General features: G+C 64.4%; 4 protein-coding genes and 1 non-coding gene across 7 annotated transcripts; 2 read left to right on the top strand and 3 right to left on the bottom strand.

The window, feature by feature from the left end:
• The first annotated feature begins 144 nt into the window (after positions 1–144).
• LOC137842987 (discoidin, CUB and LCCL domain-containing protein 1-like) lies at positions 145–7,727 on the top strand. 2 transcript variants are annotated; one of them, XM_068657761.1, is made up of 15 exons: positions 145–362; positions 1,771–1,992; positions 3,448–3,585; positions 3,979–4,030; positions 4,238–4,310; positions 4,479–4,612; positions 4,729–4,766; positions 4,877–5,071; positions 5,529–5,647; positions 5,728–5,896; positions 5,978–6,076; positions 6,225–6,312; positions 6,444–6,481; positions 6,650–6,772; positions 7,172–7,727. In XM_068657761.1, the coding sequence occupies exons 1-15, from the start codon at positions 236–238 to the stop codon at positions 7,597–7,599; spliced, it is 2,043 nt and encodes a 680-aa protein (XP_068513862.1). In that variant the 5' UTR covers positions 145–235; the 3' UTR covers positions 7,600–7,727. The 2 variants fall into 2 exon arrangements, with proteins under 2 accessions (XP_068513862.1, XP_068513863.1); XM_068657762.1 differs by lacking the exons at positions 6,225–6,312; positions 6,444–6,481.
• Positions 7,728–7,908: 181 nt separating this feature from the next.
• Positions 7,909–8,035, bottom strand: LOC137843211 (U11 spliceosomal RNA). Its single transcript, XR_011089404.1, has one exon. It is a non-coding gene; the product is annotated as a U11 spliceosomal RNA (small nuclear RNA).
• Positions 8,036–8,255: 220 nt separating this feature from the next.
• Positions 8,256–14,696, top strand: TAF12 (TATA-box binding protein associated factor 12). 2 transcript variants are annotated; one of them, XM_068657864.1, is made up of 7 exons: positions 8,279–8,413; positions 9,150–9,294; positions 10,456–10,707; positions 11,891–11,968; positions 12,254–12,368; positions 12,783–12,871; positions 14,227–14,696. In XM_068657864.1, exons 2-7 carry the CDS (start codon positions 9,226–9,228, stop codon positions 14,260–14,262), a joined length of 639 nt encoding a protein of 212 aa, XP_068513965.1. In that variant the 5' UTR covers positions 8,279–8,413; positions 9,150–9,225; the 3' UTR covers positions 14,263–14,696. The 2 variants fall into 2 exon arrangements, with proteins under 2 accessions (XP_068513964.1, XP_068513965.1); XM_068657863.1 differs by lacking the exon at positions 9,150–9,294 and having other exon boundaries at positions 8,256–8,413.
• A 102-nt stretch (positions 14,697–14,798) lies between these two features.
• On the bottom strand, positions 14,799–16,919 carry LOC137843052 (ras-related protein Rab-39A-like). Its single transcript, XM_068657865.1, has 2 exons — positions 16,616–16,919; positions 14,799–16,112 (listed from the first exon to the last, which is right to left on the bottom strand). The coding sequence occupies exons 1-2, from the start codon at positions 16,828–16,830 to the stop codon at positions 15,683–15,685; spliced, it is 645 nt and encodes a 214-aa protein (XP_068513966.1). The 5' UTR covers positions 16,831–16,919; the 3' UTR covers positions 14,799–15,682.
• Positions 16,920–17,063: 144 nt separating this feature from the next.
• LOC137843050 (ras-related protein Rab-42-like) lies at positions 17,064–18,951 on the bottom strand. Its single transcript, XM_068657862.1, has 2 exons — positions 18,315–18,951; positions 17,064–17,752 (listed from the first exon to the last, which is right to left on the bottom strand). The coding sequence occupies exons 1-2, from the start codon at positions 18,599–18,601 to the stop codon at positions 17,338–17,340; spliced, it is 702 nt and encodes a 233-aa protein (XP_068513963.1). The 5' UTR covers positions 18,602–18,951; the 3' UTR covers positions 17,064–17,337.
• Between the last annotated feature and the right edge of the window lie 403 nt (positions 18,952–19,354).

The following is a 19,354-nucleotide window of genomic DNA, read 5'->3' as shown; positions in this document are numbered from 1 at the left end:
GCCTTGCCCGCCTCCCTCATCGCCTCCCTGTGCCCCCCCCTGCAGCCCCGTTTCGTTGTCCCCCCCCCCCCCTCCCCACCAGGCTCCCTGAGCCCCCCTCAGGGCATCCTCAGCTGAGTGGCAGCGCGGGCAGCCAATCGCAGCGCGGGGCCGGGCGGCGGCGGCCAATGGGAGCGAGGCGGGGGCGGGGCCAAGCGGCTCCGGTGGCGGCGGCGGGGCCGGGGCCGTGCCGAGGATGCGGGCGGGCGGCGGCGGCGGCGGCGGCGGCGGCGGGGGGGGGGCGCTGGGGCTGGCGCTGGAGCTGCTCCGCCGCTGCCTCCTGCTGGGGCCGCTCGGGCTGCGGCCGGCCGGGGGCCAGGACGGTGAGTGAGGGGCACGGGGAGCGGGACGGGCACCGGGACCCCCCCCCCCCCCCCCCCCCCGCAGCCCGGTTCTGTGAGTCCGTAACGGGGCCGCTGTGCCCCGGCCCGGGCTTTGGGGTTTTTGTGGAGATTTTTTTTTTTTTGTGGAGATTTTTTTTTTTTTTGTGGAGAAATTGACTTTTTTTGGGGAGAAATTGCTTCTTTTGGGGAGAAACTGCTTTTTTTTTGGGGTGAAAGTGAGGTTTTGGGGCAAAAAATGGTGGTTTTGGGTTTTTTAGTGTTTATTTTGTGTTAAGGGTTGGGTGAGGCACCCGTCAGGGTCCCCGGGACCCGTTTCAGCCCTACGGGCAGCGGTGGCACCATGGGGAGGGGGCTCCCGGTTCCCCCCCCCCCCCCCCCGGGATGCTCTGAGGGGGATTTGGGGAACGGGACGGGGCCCCCGGTGCCCCCCCCCGGTGTGTGTCACCCCCCGGTGTCCCCCCCTTGTCCCCCCCGTCCCATCCTGCCCGAACTCCCCGAGCGGGACATCACGGACCCAAAGTTCCCGGGCATCCCGAGCCTTTTTTTTTTAATTAATTCTCATTAATTGAATGAAAATCAGCCCAAAAACAGCACGGGGGGGGGGGGGACAGGATCCTGCCCGGGGGGGTTCCGGAGCTTCCACCATCCGCTCCCCCCCCCGTGTCCCCCCCCCTTTTCCTTCCCTTTCCCTGTGGGATTTTTCCTGCTGACAGGGCTGGGGATGCTGTGACCCCCCCCCTTTCCTTCCATGCCCCCCCCCCCCATTGGGGTTTTGCTCGGGGTCTTTGCCCTGCCGGCCACAGCTGTGGCTTCGCTGCCTTTTTGGGGCAAGATTCCTGCACTTTGGTTAACCCCCTCCGACAAAAGCTCCCCCCCCCCCCCCCCCCCCAAGCCTTTAAAATTTGCATTTTTGGGATCTTGCCCCATATCCGGGGGCGGCGAGGCTGGAAAAAAAGCCCCCTTTGTGGTCGGTGACCCCCCCCGAGGAGCATGGGGGGGCACACAGCTGCTTGGTGCTGTGCAGCCCTGCGGGGTTGTTCCCCCAAATCCCCCCCCCCAAAATTATCCTGGGCGGGGGGGGTTACGGGGGAAACTGAGGCTGCTGCGACCCTGGGGCCGGTCCCCTGGGGGGGTTGCTGCTTTTTATATGACCGGAAAAATGATTTTTTCCAAACAGGAAAACATTTTTTGGAGGGGGGGGGGGTGCGGGTACCAGCGGGGCATCCCCAGGGAGCTGATGCTTGATGGGGAAACTTGGGGAAACCGAGGCACGGGGCCCTGACGAGCACAACTCTCCCTATTTTTGGGGCTTTTGGGAATCCTGCTGGCTTGGGGGGGGCCCCACTGAGGTTTCACCCCCCGCCCCCCCCTTTTTATCTCTCTGCAGGGGACGGCTGCGGCCACACGGTGCTGGCGGCGCGCAGCGGGACGCTGAGCTCCAGGAACTACCCGGGCACCTACCCCAACCACACGGCGTGTCGCTGGCAGCTGCGTGCCCCCCCCGACACCTCCCTCATCCTCGTTTTTGGGGACCTCGACCTGGAGCCCTCGGAGCGCTGCGCCCGCAGCTCCCTGCTGCTCACCGACCCCGACAGCGGGGCCACCTACGGTAGGGGGGGGACACACCGAGGTGGTGCTGCCCCCGGGGGGGGCGCACGGATGGCAGATTTGGGAACTCCTGGTGAAGGAAATGGGGGAAATTCGGCTTTTTGCCCCGTTTTTGTGCTGAAGGGGGTGGCTGAGGTGGTGCACCGGGGGTGTCTTGGCCCCAGTGGGGTGCGACCGCTGCTGTGGGGTGGGAAGGAGCCAGTATAAATCCCCCCCCCACGTTCCCAGGGCTGGGATTTTTGCCCGTTTTCCCCAATTTCTCACTTTTTCCATCCGCCTCCTTGGTGGTGGCACCCCCAGGAGTGGCACCGTGTGTGCCCCAAGGTGGGGGCCCCCCAGCCCCATGGCACTTTGGGGTCTGTACTTTGTCCCCTCCCCAGCCTGTCAGGCTGCCCCCGAGCCGTTCCCCTCACCCAGCTGTGCCCAAGCCCTGTAAATATTTAGGGGATGGTGCCTCTTTCCCCCCATGTGCACCCCAAAACCCTTTTTGGGCCTTGGAACCGCTCACGGCCACCTCTGCAAGGGGGAAACTGAGGCACGGGGTTGCTGGGCCCGCACCCAGGGCTTTGCACCCATGGGTGCCCGATCCCTTTGGGCCACCCCAGCCCCTTTGCTGTTGGGATGGGGCTGGTGCCAGGTCCCGCTGACGCCCCCATCCCTCTCCTGCTGCTTTTCGGGAAGGGGCTGACTCAGAGCCGGCTCCTGGCGCCCGACCAGCCCTGCGGTGAGCCCCGGCCTGACCCTGCCGCCCTCCCCCGGGGCCACGCCGAGGTCCTGGGGACCCCTCCCCATCGGTGGGGGATGTGGCATGGGACTGGGGGGGGGACTGGGGACGCCTCTCGTCCTGTCGGGGCTCAGCGATGCCCCCAGGACCCCTCCTGCACCCGGAGCTGCGGTTTTAATCCGGGAGATGGAGCCTGTGGGTTCGTCTGGGTTACACCCGAGTGCTCCCCGGGACTTAGGGGACGGCTTCAGCAGCACCCATGAAAAGGAGAGGCCAGGAACAAGGACAAGGACCTTTTTTTTTTTTTTTTTTGGGTTCTGTGGGGCCAAGCCGTGCGTGCCTGGCGCCCACGGGGGCCGTTGTCCTCGGCGGCTCGCTGCGTCCCAGCTGGGTGTCATTAAGCAGTGAAGAGGCTCCTCGTGAGATGTTTTCCAGGAAGCAGCAGGGATTACGCAGCTGCCCGAGGTGGCGTCACCACGGGGGGGGGGGCCTGGTCCAGTCTGGTCCCAAGCCAGGGGCTTTCTGTCCCCCTCCCTGTGCCCCCTATGGCTGTGGGGATGGGGACAGTGTGGACAGTGCCACCCCGAGCATCCTGCCCGGGGCACAGCCCCCTGCCCGAGCCCCCTGGGGAGGTGAAGCCCCAGGTCTGGGCACTGTTCCCACGCCCCCCCAGGGGACCCCGATCGCCCCCAGGGGACCCCAATCGCCCCCACGGCCCCGTCCCTTTTGCAGGGCCCTACTGCAGGGACTCCGGCCCCACTGCCTCGCCCCTGGTGACCAACTGGAGCTCCGTGACCGTCCTGTTCAGCAGCAGCAGCCACCGCTCGGGCCGAGGCCTCCTCCTGTCCTACGCCAGCTCGCAGCACCCAGGTGTGGGGGGGGATGATCCCCCGGGGGTGTGGGGAGCTCCTCGCCCACCCCAGGGTGGCTCCTGTTGCTCCCAGCCCCCGAAATAATGCCCCCCCGGGATCCTGAGGTGGTTTTTTTCCTCTTGCCTGGGGGCACGGTGGAGGCTGGGGGTGTGGGGGAGGTGATGGGGGGCGGCAGGCTGAGTTGGGGACCCCCAGATTTGGGACCCCCCAGGGCAGCTGGGACCCCAGTCAAGCAAGGAGATGTCACTCCCCATCCCCCTGAGGTGGGTGCCCGGGTGTGGGGGACAAAAACCTACAACAGGAGCAGGATTTGGGAAGGGGATGGGGTGCTCCAGGTGCCGCGGGGGGAGTCCCACGCAGCCCCTCACCCCGCGGTGTCCCTGCCTTGCAGACGTGGTCTCCTGCCTGAAGAGAGGCACCCACCTGGCCCAGGAGCACACCAGGTGCGTGCCCGGCCCCCTTGGTGCCCCCCACCCCATCCCCAGCAGCGCCCCTTGTCCCCAACCCTCTCTTGGGGCTGGGGCTGGGCTTGCTGGGGGGGTTCTTGGGGTGCAGCCCCAGCTCCTCTGCCGGGGGAGGACACATTTTGGGGCACAAAACCATCCTGGGGCGTACGGGGGGTGGCAGACCTGACCCCCCCCATGTTGCAGTGTGTACTGCCCTGCCGGCTGCAAGGACATCGAGGGGGACATCTGGGGCAATGCCCACCAGGGCTACCGGGACGTACGTACAGAGCCTGCCCCCACCCCACGGGGTGACACCCGGCTGTCCCCAACACGTGGCTGGCGCCTGCCACCTCCATCCTGCTGCTGGTGGGAGGCAGGGACCAGGCTCAGCCCCTGCTGGGAGGGGTCCCGGCTGCTCTGACCCCCCCCCCCCGGCTCCCCACAGACCTCGGTGCTGTGCAAGGCGGCTGTGCACGCTGGGGTGATCGCGGACGAGACGGGCGGGCAGGTCACCCTGTCCCAGGAGAAGGGGATCACGCTCTATGAGTCCGCCTTCGCCAACGGGCTCCACTCCAAAAGGTGGGTGCGGGGGGCTGCCAACCCTCAATTTCGGAGCCCTCCCTGGCTGGGGGTGCCAGGATTTCATCCCCCAAGAGCAGGAGCAGCCCTGATGTCCCTCCCCTCCCTTCCCGCAGGGGTTCCCTCTCGGAGAAGCGTCTCCTGTTCCACAGAGGTATTTTTCCCATGAATTAGGGCACTGCTTTGACCCAAAGCGGTGCCGACACCACCCGGCGTGGGGTCCCCAGCAGCGGCCGGGCCCCCAGCTGCCCCCTCCCCTTGCAGCCTGCGGCGATGCCCTGGAGGTGGCCGCCTTCAACGCCTCGTCCTGGTGGCAGGAGGTGGACGCGCTGGGGCAGGAGCGGGGCTGGGCGGCCGAGCGGGCGGCCCTGGGCACCCCCGGCCCCTCCTGGGCAGCTGAACCCGGTGCTGAGGCCGCCTGGCTGGAGCTGGACCTGGGCACCCGCAGGAACGTCACAGGTCGGTGTCCCTGGGCTGCTGGCGGGGGACAGCCACCGTCCGTGTGCCCCCCACCCTGCCCCAAGTGGTTGCAAATCCCCCTAAAATGCCCCAGGAGCTTTTTAGGGCTCCTCGGGCCACTTCTGCTGCAGTTCCCCTGCTGCAGATAGCACCCAGCCTCCCTCACGGCTCTTTCCCGTCCCCGTTTCGTCCTCTCCCCGCCTCCTGCAGCCGCCTGTGGGGCCGAACAAGCCCACGTTGTGCTCCTGCATCCGCTGCCAGCGAGCGCCTTTTGTTCGCTCGCCGCCAACGGGGGCTTTGTGCGGCGGCGCTGGAGGAAAATGGGGACATTGTGGGGCTGGGGGAGGAGGGAGGAATGCAGCCGGGGGGCATCGGCTCCTCGGGGCTGAGCGGGGGCCGTGGGTGTTCCTGGAGTGGGGGGGTGGTGGTGACACGCAGGGCGCATCCTGCCCGCCAGGGATCGTCACGAAGGGCTCCGAGATGTACGACTGCTACGTGACATCCTACAGCGTGTCCTCCAGCCGCGACGGGAGGAACTGGAGACCCTACAGGGGCAGCGGGGGCCAGGAGGACAAGGTGGGCACGGGGGCACAGGTGTTGGGGTGGGCGCGAGCCCCCGCCCGCAGCTCCGGGGCCATCCCTGCCGCCTCCGCCAGGTGTTTGAAGGCAACGTGGACAGCCGCGGGGAGGTCTCCAACGCCTTCATCCCCCCGATCGTGACCCGCTACCTGCGTGTCACACCCCACAGCTGGCACCAGCGCATCGCCATGAAGGTGGCCCTGCTGGGCTGCCCCACGGTGCGGGTCCGTGCCCCACGGCCCTACGGTGAGCGTCCCGCAGCCCTCACATCCCCGTGGAGCACCCAAGGGTGGCCCTGATGCTGATGGCACCCGCTCTGTCCCGCAGCACCCAGTGACCACCAGGAGGTCCCGCTCCCCGTCCCCACCAGCCACTCGCCTGGCCGCACGCCCGTCCCCGGTGTCGCCCTGGACCCCGAGAAGGCCGGTGGGTGCCCCGTGGGGCTGTCCCCGCCCTCCTGTCTGCCTGGGGGCACTCGCCTTCATCTCCCAGCTCTGGCTGCCCGCCGTGGGCTCCTGGCACCCCTGGGTGCCCCGGGAGGTGGCACAGTGCTGACGCCACCCTCTGTCCCCAGACCCCACGCTGCTGGTGCTGCTGCTCGTCGGCGGCTTCGTGCTTGGCTCCAGCCTCCTGCTGCTGGCCTTCCTCTGCCGCAGGAGGAGGTGGGTCCCGGCCGGCAGCCCCCTCCCCAAAAGCTGCCTCAGGCTGCTGGCCGTGTCCTGGGGGGGGCAGAAGGGACCCCGCCAGCACAGGGGGGTGCGGGGCAGCCCCTCATCCTGCTCTCCCCTCGCAGGAAGCCAGCGGCTGAGCTGAACTGTGGGATCGTGAAAGGTAACGGCCCCCACCCCATGGGGGGGCCCCAAAGGCAGAAGGGGGGTGGCTGATTTAAGGCCTGAGCTCTCTCTGGATCTTTCCTGCTCAGCCCTGGAGGTGGCCCCGTCCCCGAGGGCACCCAAGGGTGGCGGTGTGTGGGAGCTGGGGGTTCTGCTCTCTGCGCAGGGTACCCCAAGCTGGAGTCAAGCCAGGTGTGCTCCCTGGGGAGCCTGCCCCCCCCCGGCTCCACACCGCCCTCCTTCCCTGCAGCGGCCGCGCTGGGAGACCTGAGCCAGCCCCACTCACCAGGTAACGGGGACGTGGGGCGTGTGGATGGGTCCTACAGCTGGGAGGAGAGGCAGAATGAACCTGGGTACCCCCACGCTGCACCCGGGGGAGTCACCCCCCGCCAACACCCTGGTGCAGCCCCTGTCCTGCATCCTGAACCCTCTGCAAAGGGAGAAATTATTATTACACCTCCACCACTGGTGGTACTGGAGGGCACTGGGAACCCACAGGGCTGTGTTGTCCCCATGGGGCGGGTGCCCTGCCCTGAGAGGTTCTGGCAGCCCACCTGTGACCCCACAGCACACCTCAGTCCACCATGGAGCAGCTGGGGGTGCCTGGGTGGGTGCAGGGCCTCTGCTCCTCAATGGGGCCGTCTACTCCCCGCTGTCCCCAGCTGAGCTGTGCCTGTCCCTGTGCCAGAGTACGCCGAGCCCGACCTGGTGCAGGTGAGCCCCAGCAGCCAGCCGGGGCCCTCCACCTTCAAACCACCCCCGGACGAGGGCTACACCCTGCCACTGGTCGTCAGCCACTACGCCGTGCCGGGGCAGTACCACGAGTACGCCGAGCCGCTGCCGCCCGAGCCGGAATACGCCACGCCGTTCGGTGACCCCGAGCCCCTCGGCACCCGCCGCAGCCCCTGCGGCATTGCGGGGCTCCCCGCTGCCCTGAGCCGCGCCGGCTGCCCAGAATCCCCCCTGGCACGGTACGATGCGCCCACCCTGCCCGGGGAGCCGCAGGGACTCAGCGGGGCGAACGCAGCGCCCCGAGGGGAGCTGCCCCCCGGCCCCCATGGGGACAGCGTCTCGCCGGAGCGTCCCTACTCACACGTGTACCACGAGGCCTGGTGAAGGAAGGGCGGCGTGGGGGGGGTCACTGCTGGAGGGGAGGCTCAGGGCGCTTGGCTGGCGAGCCTCGGGGGGGGATTTTTTAAGAAGAACACTATTTTATTTAAATATATATTATATAGAGCTATAAACGGCGCTGTGCATCGCGTGCTGCGGGTGTTGGGACGTGAAGGGTGCAGAGAGCAGCAGGAAGGTGAAGTGGGGACAACGCGGGGGGATTCTAAATCGAATTGGAACCGAATCGAGGCGGATACAGATCCTCCACATCACCCCCCGGCCCGCTCACTCTCCTCTGTCATTGACCCCGGGCCCTGGGGCGCCGTCACTGTCGGTTACCGGCGGCCCCGCGCGCAAAAATTGTGCTTCCGAAATCTCTTGATGTCGATTCCGCGGGGGCGGCCGAGGCCCCCCCGTGCCACGCACGGCAGAAGCCCTTTTTGGGGCCGCGCCCCGCGCCGCCGCGTCCGGAAAGCGCCCGAACCCCCTCTAGATCACGGCGACTCCATTTTCCTCTCTGAACCCGAAACAACTCCTTCCTTACTTCCCCTTTTCTTCTCAAATTTTCCTGCCGTAAATTCATTACTTTTAACGATTTCTGCCCTTTTTCCCCTCAAAACCCCGCTCTCCGTCTCCGCGCGGCGATATGCAAATAAGCGCGGGGCATGCCGGGATCCCCCTCCCACCTCTCTCCCCCGCGCACGCGCAGCGCCACAGGGAAGCGCTTCCGGGTGCTGCCCCCGGAAGGGCTCCGGCTGAGGCGGCGGAGGGAGCGGGGCCGGCGGCGGCGGGGCCGGGTCCGGCTGCGGGGCATGGGGAGGTACGGGGGGACCGGGGCGGACCGGGGGGGGACTGGGGGGGTTTGGGGGGACCGGGGGGGCTGAGCGCGGTGCCCCGGGGCCGGTGGCGGAGCCCTGCCGGTGCCGCCGTGCCCGGTTACGCGGGGCCGGGCGGGGGCTGCGGCCTCGGTTCGCGGCCTGTCCGGGTACGGAGCCGCCCCGGGACGCGGTAACTCATTATCTAACGGCCAGGACTAATGAGCCGAGGTGATAATTAACCCCCTGGCACCCGGAGCCGCCCACCCGCCCTTCACACCTGGCCCGGGGGCACCGAGACTGCTCCGTGAGGAGCCCCCCGGCCCGTGAGCCCCTGAAGTGCCCTTCCCGGGGGGTCCGGGCAGGGCTCAGAGCCCCCGGAGCGCCCCAGGAGCTGCCTTTGGGCTTCACGCGGGGCTGGGAGCGGTGCTGAGCTGCAGAGGGTCTCTAGGGGTTAATTAAGGTTAAGGTTAATTAAGGACGTTAATTAAGGACCCACTGCAGGGGGTGCCAGGAACCCCTCTGCGTTCCGACCTGAGAAGGAAACCAGCTGAGATCCTGCTCCTGCTTCAGGATCTCAGGCAAAGCCTCGCCTCGCACTGGGCAGCACCGTGCTGCTCACCGCTGCCCCGAGCAGCCCCTCACGCTGCAGGAATGGCACCAGCAGCCCCCCAGCCTGCTGCAACCCCCGGCACCTCCCGAGAGAGTGGGTGACACGAGAACTATCCGGTGTTCCCGTAGGAACGGGAGAGAGATGGAAGAGGAGGACGTGAGAGTAGGTTAACGCTGGCTGCTGACGCACCGGGACGGCTCGGGGATGGCCTCTCCGTTGGCTGGGCCCACAGCAGTGGCGGATGTAATAAAAGATGTAGACACGCAGATAGCTGTAAGTAAGCGGGGGCTCGCCTCCGGGCAGCATGCAGGCGTGCGGTGGCACCTCCACGTCCCCTTGGTTTTGCCTCTGGCGATCTTGCAGGTGCCGCAAGATCGAGAAATACACGAGCAAAACAACCTCAGGCTGATAACGTGTGTCTCGTCCCCGGATTTCAGGGGCAAAAATCGCCTCCTGCCCTGCATGGTGGGCGAGGAGTGCCTGGGGGGGTTGTAAATGGCTGGGGGAGCAAACGGACGCGATCAGCTGGTGTGAAAGGTGAGATGTGTGAATGAAACGCGGCTGGTGCTGAGCTCCTCACCCAGGAATGGTGTCGGGGTGAGCACAAGGGGCGTTTGGGTACACTGGAGCAGGCTGAGAGCCCGACGAGGCTTGGTCGTGATGTGAACGCTTCCAGAAGAATTCCACGTCCGTAGGGGGCCGCAGAGCATGAGTCTGGGGGTCGAAGCACTAAAACAGCCCTGGCTAAGCGTGAGTGCCGCCTTGCTTTTCCGTGTGGATTAATCCCAACTAACCAGGCTTGTCCGAGGAGGGGAAACGCTGGCTGGTGGCTGAGGGTCTTGCCTGGAGCTGCCAGACGAGCCGTCAGTGTGAGAGTCCTGGCCTCGAGCGGCCGCCTCTCCCCAGCCTCTCTTCCCAAACTGCCTCCAGCGCTCGTGGCACGCGGTGGCGACGGGAGGCTGAGGGCTGGCAAAGTGCCCTCGCGCAGAATTTCACGTGGCACTGCCAGAAAGGAGACCTCCACCTCAGGGAGTCCAAACCCTGCGGGCTTCTGGCTCGGGTTTCTGTGGCGCAGCCTTGTCAAAGACCCAGGCACTGCTGGGTGCTGTTGGCTGTGGCCCTGGGCTCAGTCTGGGCTCTGGGTACGGCCTCACCCTTGAAGCTGCTCGCGGGACGAGCGGTGTGCGTGCAGGCAGGGCCCAGCAGGAGAAGCAGAGGGGCCGTGTGGCCATGTGTAGCCCTCAGGCTTCTCGTGGCAAACTCCTCACAGACCTGGGAACATTTTCTTTTCTTCTAAGCATCCTCCCGCCTTCTTTTCGTGTCCAGAGAGACCCAATCCATAAACCTCTGGGCTCTCCAGGACGCCTGTGGGCAAGGACCAAAGCGCCCCTCGGAATTCTTTGCTAACCCCAACAATTCTGTTTCTTCCTCCAGTTGATTGGTTCGGGTCCCCACAACCCCAAGAAGAAGCAGGACCTGGACAAGCTTTACGACCTAAAAGCTAAAGCCCAGCAGATTATGAACCAGTTTGGCCCTTCTACCTTGATCAACCTCTCCAACTTCTCCTCGATAAAGCCAGAACCGGCCAGCACCCCCCCGCAGAGCTCCATGGCCAACAGCACCACCGTGGCCAAGATGCCCGGGACGCCCAGCGGAGGAGGGCGGCTCAGTCCTGAAAGCAACCAGGTAACCTCAGCCCCGGCTGGAGGAGAGCAGGGGAGAAGCTCGGACCTGCCTGTAGCTTCACCCCTCTCCTTAAATTACTAACAAAAACCTGATAGCCCTTAAAGTATCGGTTACTGCCCCCAGCAAACGCCTCCACGTGTTTCTTCCAGCTTTCAGGCTGGGTTGGGTGCAGAGGCTTCTTCAGTCTCCAGAAAATCTGTATCAGGGTGTGACTGGGAAGGTCTTTTTAAACATGTTTTTTTAAAAAAATGTTTAAAACATGTTTAAACATGTTTTTTTAAACATGGTTTTCCATGGTCAGGGAAACAAAAATGCAGCTTTGTAGCCCCGGTCTTACCGGCATGGTGCGGGAGGCTGCCCGAAGCTGCTGACTCGTTGCCCATTTGCTCAGGGTCTTGTTGAGCCTTTGGCACGCACAAAATCTGTTTCTGCCCAGCAAGTGCTCTGGGAGCACAGCCCGGGCTCCCTGAGGTCTTCCTTGGCGCTGGAACAGGAACAAGTGCCCAGCACAAACACAGCCACAGCAATTCCCCGCTGGAGCCGTGCAAGGACACCAGGAGTGGGTTCGATTCTCCTGGGGCTCCAGCGAGCCGGACAGGTGGAGCTGGGATGTGCTGGTGCCGGGGGCAGCAGAGCAGAGCAGCCCCAGCTCTCACCTGGCTGCTGTAAGGCCCGGTGCCTCACCACGGCTCAGCAGCAGGACAATTCCTGCTCCCTGGCCCTGTTTGGGCTGTGAGGGTGCTGCCTTCTGCCCCGCAGTAACCCAGCACTCACCTGTGTGCCTGCTTTCCCTTTGAAACACTGCAGGTGAAGCACTAGAGCAATGGAAATGCTTCCTTTGTGTCCTGAGCACAGATTGAGGCACTGAAATGTTGCTTGTGTTTGCCTTTTAAGACTTCTCGTCGTGCCTTTGTCCTCTCACCAGCAGCCTCGCTTCAGCTGGGGGCATTTTGGTGCCAGCTTAGCGCAGGAGATTTATTTCTCCTGGGCTGCTGCACTCTGCTTTCAGTTCGGAGCAGGTACTTGTGCTCGAAAATGACTCCTTAACACCTGATGTGTCTTATCTCTGCCGTTCTGGGGCTGATACGCTGTGTCAACACGGGTGCCTCGGGGCGGTGGGGGAGCCAAGGGGGCAGCCGCTTTGCTGAGGGAGCAGCAAATCTTTCTTCTCTCACCCCCTCAGGTTTTAACCAAGAAGAAGCTGCAGGACCTGGTGCGTGAGGTGGACCCAAATGAGCAGCTGGATGAAGACGTGGAGGAAGTAGGTACCGAACCCTAGCGGGGGCTGCACAAAGAGCTGACAGAGGACTTTTCACGGCCCAGTGGCCCTTTGTCCCAGGCGTTGGGGGGGAGTTGGCTCGCGTTACGCTGCTGGATGCTCCAGCCACCCGTGTCTGCTTCCCGGCACTGAGGGAGGTTTTTAAGAGCAACAACCGTAGCGTACGCCTTTGACATGTTAGCTCCTGAGGGCTCGTTCTCATGTTTTCCACTCAGTTTCAGCTGCTCAGCACTGACAGGGCTGGTGCTTGTCCTTCTTCCGTGGCAGATGCTGTTGCAGATCGCCGACGATTTCATAGAGAGCGTGGTGACGGCTGCCTGCCAGCTCGCGCGGCATCGCAAATCCAACACCCTGGAGGTGAAGGACGTCCAGTTGCACCTCGGTAAGGAACCTGCCCTCACCAGGGGGCTGGGAACACGCCCTGCAGCCACGGTGCTGGGTGGAAACCTCTGAGCAGCTGCAGATTCATTGCTACCAGATAACACCCTGCTAAGTGGGGAATAAGCGGGTGCCTGCCCCAGCCTCATCCTCTCCCAGTTTTGTTTGCAACTGTGCAGTTTGTAGCCACCCATCAGCCTCTGCTGGGGTTCCCAAGCACAGGGGCTGCATCTTCAGCGTGCTTTAATGCCGTGCAGCCCTCCGGGAAGAGTTTTAGAGCTGGCCTGAGGATCACCCCCACACACCTGCACGTAGCACCAGCTGCAGGCGGGTGTCCCGGCGCTGTGCGAGTGACGAGGGGGCTCCTCGGGCAGCGGGCAGCTGGGGAGGAGTGTGCTGAGTGTGCTCTCTCTTCCAGAGCGTCAGTGGAACATGTGGATCCCAGGCTTTGGTTCTGAAGAAATCAGACCCTACAAAAAAGCCTGCACTACAGAAGCTCACAAACAGGTAAGGGGCTCTCAGGAGCACACCGAGAGCCGCGTGGTGGAAGCCTGCTGTGCGTAGGGTGCTGGTGCTCTTGGGCTCCTGGCACCAAGCGAATCTGTCGCTTTTTCTAAGTGCTTTGGACTTGAAATCGCTTCCAGAGCCTTCTTGTTGTTTTGTGCAGAGGATGGAGCTTGCTCTGCCTCTTGCTGGTGGTGCTGTGCTGGTTGTGCCCTGGCAGAATGGTAGCACTCACCATCTGAACGGCAGCACAGGTTGGGAGGGTTAAAAAGCAACAGAGAGCTGCAGGCAGCAGCTCCTCAGCTGTCCCCTCGCAGATCTTGAGCCCCGAAGGGAGTGAGGACACCCTGATAACTCCTCGGGCTCGACAGGAATTGAGCCACCTCTCTGCCCTGGCCTCACAGCAGCCCTCAGTTGAGCTCACAACACACAACAGCTCACAGTTCAGGCCCATGAGCGTCTTTGCCTGCCAATCTGCAGACACTCTGGGAATAATTGCAGGTCTGCAAAGGCCATGAATGAGCACGGCGCTGGGAGCAGCTCTCACCTTGCCTCCCCAGGCCTGATACTTCCCCTGCAGGCAGTTCAGAATCAAGGCAGGGCCTGGGGCTTCCTCCCCGGAACGCCACAGAAGGGCTGGAGGAGGCAGAAACACAACTGAGGTACCCTGAGGGACTGCCTGAGCCCGCTCCTGCGGCTGCTTCTGTCTGGGACTCAGACTGCCTGCGAGGAACCAGAGCCCCACGCTGTGTTTGCAGGCCCTCGTTGCGTGCTGCAGCATCCCAGGAGGCTGCCTGTGGTGTTCCACGCCGATTCGCAGTGCTCCTTGGCAGGCTTTGGCTCAGGTTCCTCGTTTTTTTTTTCTGTCTGCAGCCCGAGGCAGTGCTCGGCTGTGCTGAGAGCAATGCCGGGCGCCTGCCGTGTCTGCACACAGCTCTCGGGGTTTCCAGCTGGAGGACAGAGCTGGGCAGCTCCGTTTCTTCCCCTGAATTTTGTTTTAACTCACTTGGGGGGCGGATTTTAAGCATAAGGTCAGGCTTAGGGAAGGAGGTGCCCCGCAGGAGCCGTTCAAGAGCAGGGATGTTATCGCAGCTCCCCTCCTGAAGGTGGGTTTTGGGCCACTGTTCATCCAACCACCTCCAGAGTGCTGAGCAGGGGAGCGCAGGCGCTTCCTTCTCTGGCTCCGGCTGGGACCTCTCTGAGATTCAAATGGACTTGAAAGACCTGTGCGGAAACGAGTCGGGTGGTGTCCTGAGAGAACCCAGGCTAATGCTGCTCCTGCATGGCTGCGTTTCAAGCTGCTTTGCAGTACCCTTGTCTGGGACCGGCTTCCCACGTTTTTCTCTCTCTTGTTGCAGAGAATGGCACTGATTCGCAAAACCACCAAGAAATAGCCCCTGGGAAGAGCTGGGAGATGACGCCGGTGCATTTTGGGATATCTGCCTCTCCACTGAAGCCTCCACGATGCCATCCACGGGATATTTTTTTTAATGCTTTACAGAGAAGCATATATTTTTTATTAACGGTGCAGCAATATCTGACTTTACGAGATCTGCCAAAAACATTCTACGCCCCCGTCCTCATTCCCTGTAAGAGCGCAACATATCTCAAAAACAAAGACTTTTATTTGTGACTTGAAAGTGGTTTATCGTATAAGTGATTATCCGAGGGACAGAGCATTTGATCTTGTGTGGGACAGTATTAGAAGCATCTGTAGAGGTTTTTGTTTCCTCCTTCCTGCCCCTACCTGCTCCAGTACTTTGTAATGTCAGTGTTTATATAAATACTTGCGTTTGTTTTACATGAATAAAGAAATTATTAATCTAAAGCCGCGGCACAGTCTTGTGCTCTGCAGACAGCGTGCGGAGGCAGTGCCAGGGAGATAACCACCGGGTTCGCTTGTTCTCCACGTGTGGTGCTGGCTCTGGGAGAGCTCTCCTGGGCTTTAAAGCGAGTGGAAAGCTTTGCCTGGGCTCTGGGCAGGTGCTAAGAGGGCTGGGCGGGTGCCTTGCCCCCTGCCTTGGGCTCCTTGCGTCCAAACCAGGCTGAGTGGTTTGACCGCCGCTTGGACACCGGCACTGTTAGGACAGCTGAGGACGTGGAAATGAAGGTGACTCCGTGGCTGAGGATGGGAAATGAAGGGGATCTGCTGCTTTGTTGGCCTGGGACGTGAGGAAAGGCCCTGTCCCGCTGCCTGCCCTGCTCACCAGGGACACTGCGGGTGCTGTTGGACGTGGTGAGGAGGGCGCTGGCAGAAACAGGAGGCTGCTGTGTGCTGAGCTCACTGCTGGGGCTCTTGGCCTCCAGGGCTGCCAATACCCCAGGGGAAGCCCCCTTGGTTCAAGGTCCCTGTGCTCCCTTCCTGGAGCTGCCACCTTGGCATCCCCGAGCCTGCACCAGGCAAGCGCAGCCCCAGACGAGTGCCTGGGGAGGGGAGAAGCTGCGGGACTGGGGCTGGGGGCACGGAGCTGGGCAGAGCCCGCTGGGCTGGATGGCACGGGGGGGTTGGGATCAGTCCTGGAGCTGTGTGCTGAGAGCTTTGGGCCCTCAGGGCGCTGTGAGGGCTGCGGTTCCTGTCTGGGTGTGGAGGCAGCTTTGCAGGAGAGGTGAGAACAGGAGCGGGGAACGCTGCCCCTCCGTGCTCCTGCTCCCAGCAGCAGCCTGGGCCCGAATCGCCTCCCCTTCCCCAGGAAAACACGGGCAGGCAGCGAGGTGACCACAGGGACTTTAATGCGCCCTTGCAGCCCCTCCCTGCCCGATTTCTGCTTCACCTCCCCTGCATCAGCAGAACCGGGCGGCTCGGAGCCCCCGTCCCTAGCACGAGCACTTCTTCCTCTTCTCCTCCTTCGTTGTGTGAGCCGGGAGCGGCGCGGGCAGGGGGCCGCTGCTCTTCACCCCGTCCCACGCCTCGCAGGGGGCGAGCAGCCCGCTCTGCAGCGCCCGGTAGATGGCCAAGGTCAGCATCTGGAAGGCCTGGGCCACGTTGCTGGCGTCCTTGGCCGAGGTCTCGACGTACTGGGCGCCCAGCGAGGCCGCCAGGCGCTCGGCCTCCCTCCTGCCCACCCGGCGCTCGGCCGCCAGGTCGCTCTTGTGGCCCACCAGCAGGAAGACGACGCGGAAAGGCTGCACCGTGTCCGTCACCTCGCGGTGCCACCGCCGGACGCTCTCGAAGGACGCGCGGTTGGTGAGGTCGAAGAGCAGCATCCCCCCCGCCGAGTTGCGGTAATAGGAGCGGGTCACCGACCTTGGGGGGCGCACGAGCAGAAGCGGGGTGAGCGGCACCCGGGGCTCCCCTGGGTGCTGCCCTCCTGTCCCCGCGTCTCGCCAAGCAGCCTCAGCCCAGCTCCTGCCCCGGGGAAGCAGCGCGGGACTCTTGAGGCACCGTAAGGGCAAGGAGAAGCTTTTGCTGTACCAACGAGCAGCTCTGGCCCCCCAAGTGCTCCCGTTCCCAGCAGAGGGGCGTGGAGGCTCCCAGCAGCGTGAGGCTTTGCCCCGCTCCCAGCAGGAGCACCCCAGTCCCACGCAGTTTTGGGGTCTCAGCCACTTTGGAGCTCAATCCAGGGCTTACGAGGCAGCCCCGAGGGCTCCTCCTCATCGGGCAGAGGTGGGGAGAGCGCACAGCCCTACCCAAACAGCCCCCAGGGCTGTGCTCAGAGCCCCCCACCCCAAACCTGGCTCCCGATGCCTCCCCACCTCCACATCCCCCAAATCTCTGGAACCAGACCCCACGGCCGGCTCCGGACCCACCTGAACCGCTCCTGCCCAGCCGTGTCCCAGAACTGCAGCTTGACGCGCAGCCCCGGCTCCAGCTCCACGAACTGAACGTAGAAATCCACCCCCACCGTCTGGTTGACGGCGTCCAGGAAGACGCCCTCGGTGTAGCGCCGCAGCAGCGAGGATTTGCCCACCGTGGAGTCCCCCAGCATGATCACCCGGAACTGGTAGTGCCACCGCGGCTCCATGGGCGCTCGGCGGCACCGCTGCCACCCGCCGGCACCCACCGCCCCCGCGCCCGCTGCGTGCTCGGGCAGGGTGCTGCCGCTCCTCCCGCTGCGCCCGGGGCAGGGGAGGGTGTTCCTGCCCCGGCAGGGGGTGCTGGGTGCCGGGGTGAGGGTGGGGGGGTCCCTTCTCCTCCTCTTCTCCTCCTTTTTTTTGCTCCTTTCCATCCCGCTGGAGGCACCGGGGGTATTGGTGGGGTGGGTGGGGGTGACCCCCCCCAGCAGTAACCCCCTCCCCATCACAGAGCAGGGCTCCACGCTGGTGCTCCAGCACTTTTTTAATGCAGAAGGCAGCTGGTTTATTAAAAACACCCCTGGAGGGGGGGGATTATTGTTTCCACAGCCCCCAAACCAAGGCTGGAAGCGCAAACCAACGTGGGAACACAGCCCCAGGGGGGGTGAGCTCCGGGCAAAGAGCAGGGCAGCGGCTCCCCAGCTCCATCCCCATTTTTGGGGGGGGTCCCGTCCCCATCAGCACCAGCAGCGCCCCTGGGGCTCGCCCCGTGCCAGGGGCCGGGGGCGGCTGGGGCTGGGGATGAGCCTGACAGCGCCGCAATCGTGGGGTGGGGCGAGGGCCCCGCGGCCCAGCGCCCGCAGGATGCCCCCCGCCAGCGTCTCGAAGGCCAGCTCCACGTTGCGGTTGCTGCGGGCCGAGGTCTCCACGAAGGCCATGCCCAGGGAGGCCGCCAGGCGCGAGGCCTCCTCGGCCGACACGGCTCGCTCGGCCGCCAGGTCGCTCTTCTGGCCCACCAGGACGAAGGCGGCGGCGCGGTCACCGGCGGCCTCGCGGTACCACTCGGGGACGCGCTCGAAGGACGCCCGGTTGGTGAGGTCGAAGACCAGCAGCACGCCCGCGGCGCTCCGGTAGAAGGACCTGGTGATGGACCTGGGCACGGCGGGGATGGGGGTGCTCAGCACCTCCTGTGTCTGCTCCGGGATAAATGGGGCTGGGGGGAGCTCCCCCAGCACCCCGAAAGGCTCCCAGGGATGGGGTGGAGCAGGACCCCGATGGACCCAGCCCTTTCGCAGCCCGTTTGAGCCTCCTTGGCCGTCCCAGGCTGATGCAATCAGGGAGGCGATCGCCTAACCCCAAGCCCGGTCCCCTCAGCTCTCCCCCGAGCCCAGTGGTGGCTTTGCTCCCAGCTCAGCAAGGAGCTGCCACGGCCCCAAAAAGCGTCCCTGTCACGGAGAGCCCTCGCTGCCCGTCCCCGTCCACCCCGGGCCTTTCCCAATGGGGACTTTGCTCCCGCTGCAGCCTCCTCGAGCGAAACCCGAAGCAAAACACCGCAGACCCCAGGCACTGGGGGACAGGGACGTGCCTCCTGGAGGAGGTCCCAGAATCCATCCCTGGGTGCATTTTTGGGGGATTTGTCTGATCGCACCAGGGTGCCCCAGCTTCCCAGGGTGGGGGTGAGCCAGCCGGGTCCCCGTCCCCGTCCCCACCTCACCTGAACCTCTCCTGGCCGGCCGTGTCCCACAGCTGCAGCTTGGCCCTGCCGGCGGGTGGCAGTGGGACGGTGCGGCTGTAGAAATCCACACCGACAGTGGGGCAGGGCACAGCCCCCCCCGGCCCCTCGGCGTAGCAGCGCAGCAGCGACGATTTCCCCACGGCTGCGTCCCCCAGCACGATGACACGGAACTGGTAGTGGCCCCCCGTGTCGGGGATATGGGGGTTCGGGGGGGCATCCAGAGCCGTCCCCATGCCAGCGGCTGGGCTGGGGGAAAAGGGATCCATGGGGCCGGACGGATCCCAGCCCCAGGGGCTTTGCTGTGCTGGTGGGACTGGGGCCAGGTCTCCACCCTTGTCCCCACCCCGCAGTGCTGTCCCTGGGGACAGGGACGGAGCTGTCCTGCCCTCACACCCACCCCGTGACAAACAAAGCAGAGGAGGAGGAGGAGGAGGAGGGAGAGGCTGCCACGCTGTGAGCAGCCCCAGGGGCACAGCCCGGGGGGTGTTTGGTTGTTTGCTCCTTGTCACCTTCTGTCCTTGTCACCTGCCACTGAGCACAGAGAACAGCCCAGAGGTGGAGGAGGCTGCGGGCAGGAGTGGGGGCAGTGCCCCAGGAAAGGGACAAGGCGTTGGAGACTCTCCTTTGCCCCTCCCCATGAACAGCTCGGGTCACTCACAGACACCCCCTGCACCAGGTCACTGCTGTCCCCCTCCCGCTGGTAGCAGTTTAGGGACAGGAACAGCTCCTTTCATCCCCAAATTGCTCTCCACAAAGCACCCAACTGCGGGCACAGCTTCAGCACCGCCTTTCAGTGGCACCTTTGTCTTAAAGCAGGCGGCTCCCTCCCCTCTGGCACCCCAGCAGCTGGAGAAAAGGAAAGGGAAGGGAAGTGCCACTGGGCTGCTGCCTCCCCTCCCCTGGGCCTTCACCTTCTGCACCCAGAGGTGTTCTGAGAAGCCCCGAGCTGTGCTCCCCTGCACCACACCGGGCTCAGGGCTCTCAGCAGGCATCACAAACCCCAGACACAAACACAGACA

Source organism: Anas acuta, chromosome 21 (assembly GCF_963932015.1).
Source record: "Anas acuta chromosome 21, bAnaAcu1.1, whole genome shotgun sequence".
NCBI lineage: Eukaryota > Metazoa > Chordata > Aves > Anseriformes > Anatidae > Anas > Anas acuta.
This window is presented reverse-complemented; position numbering and strand designations above follow the sequence as displayed.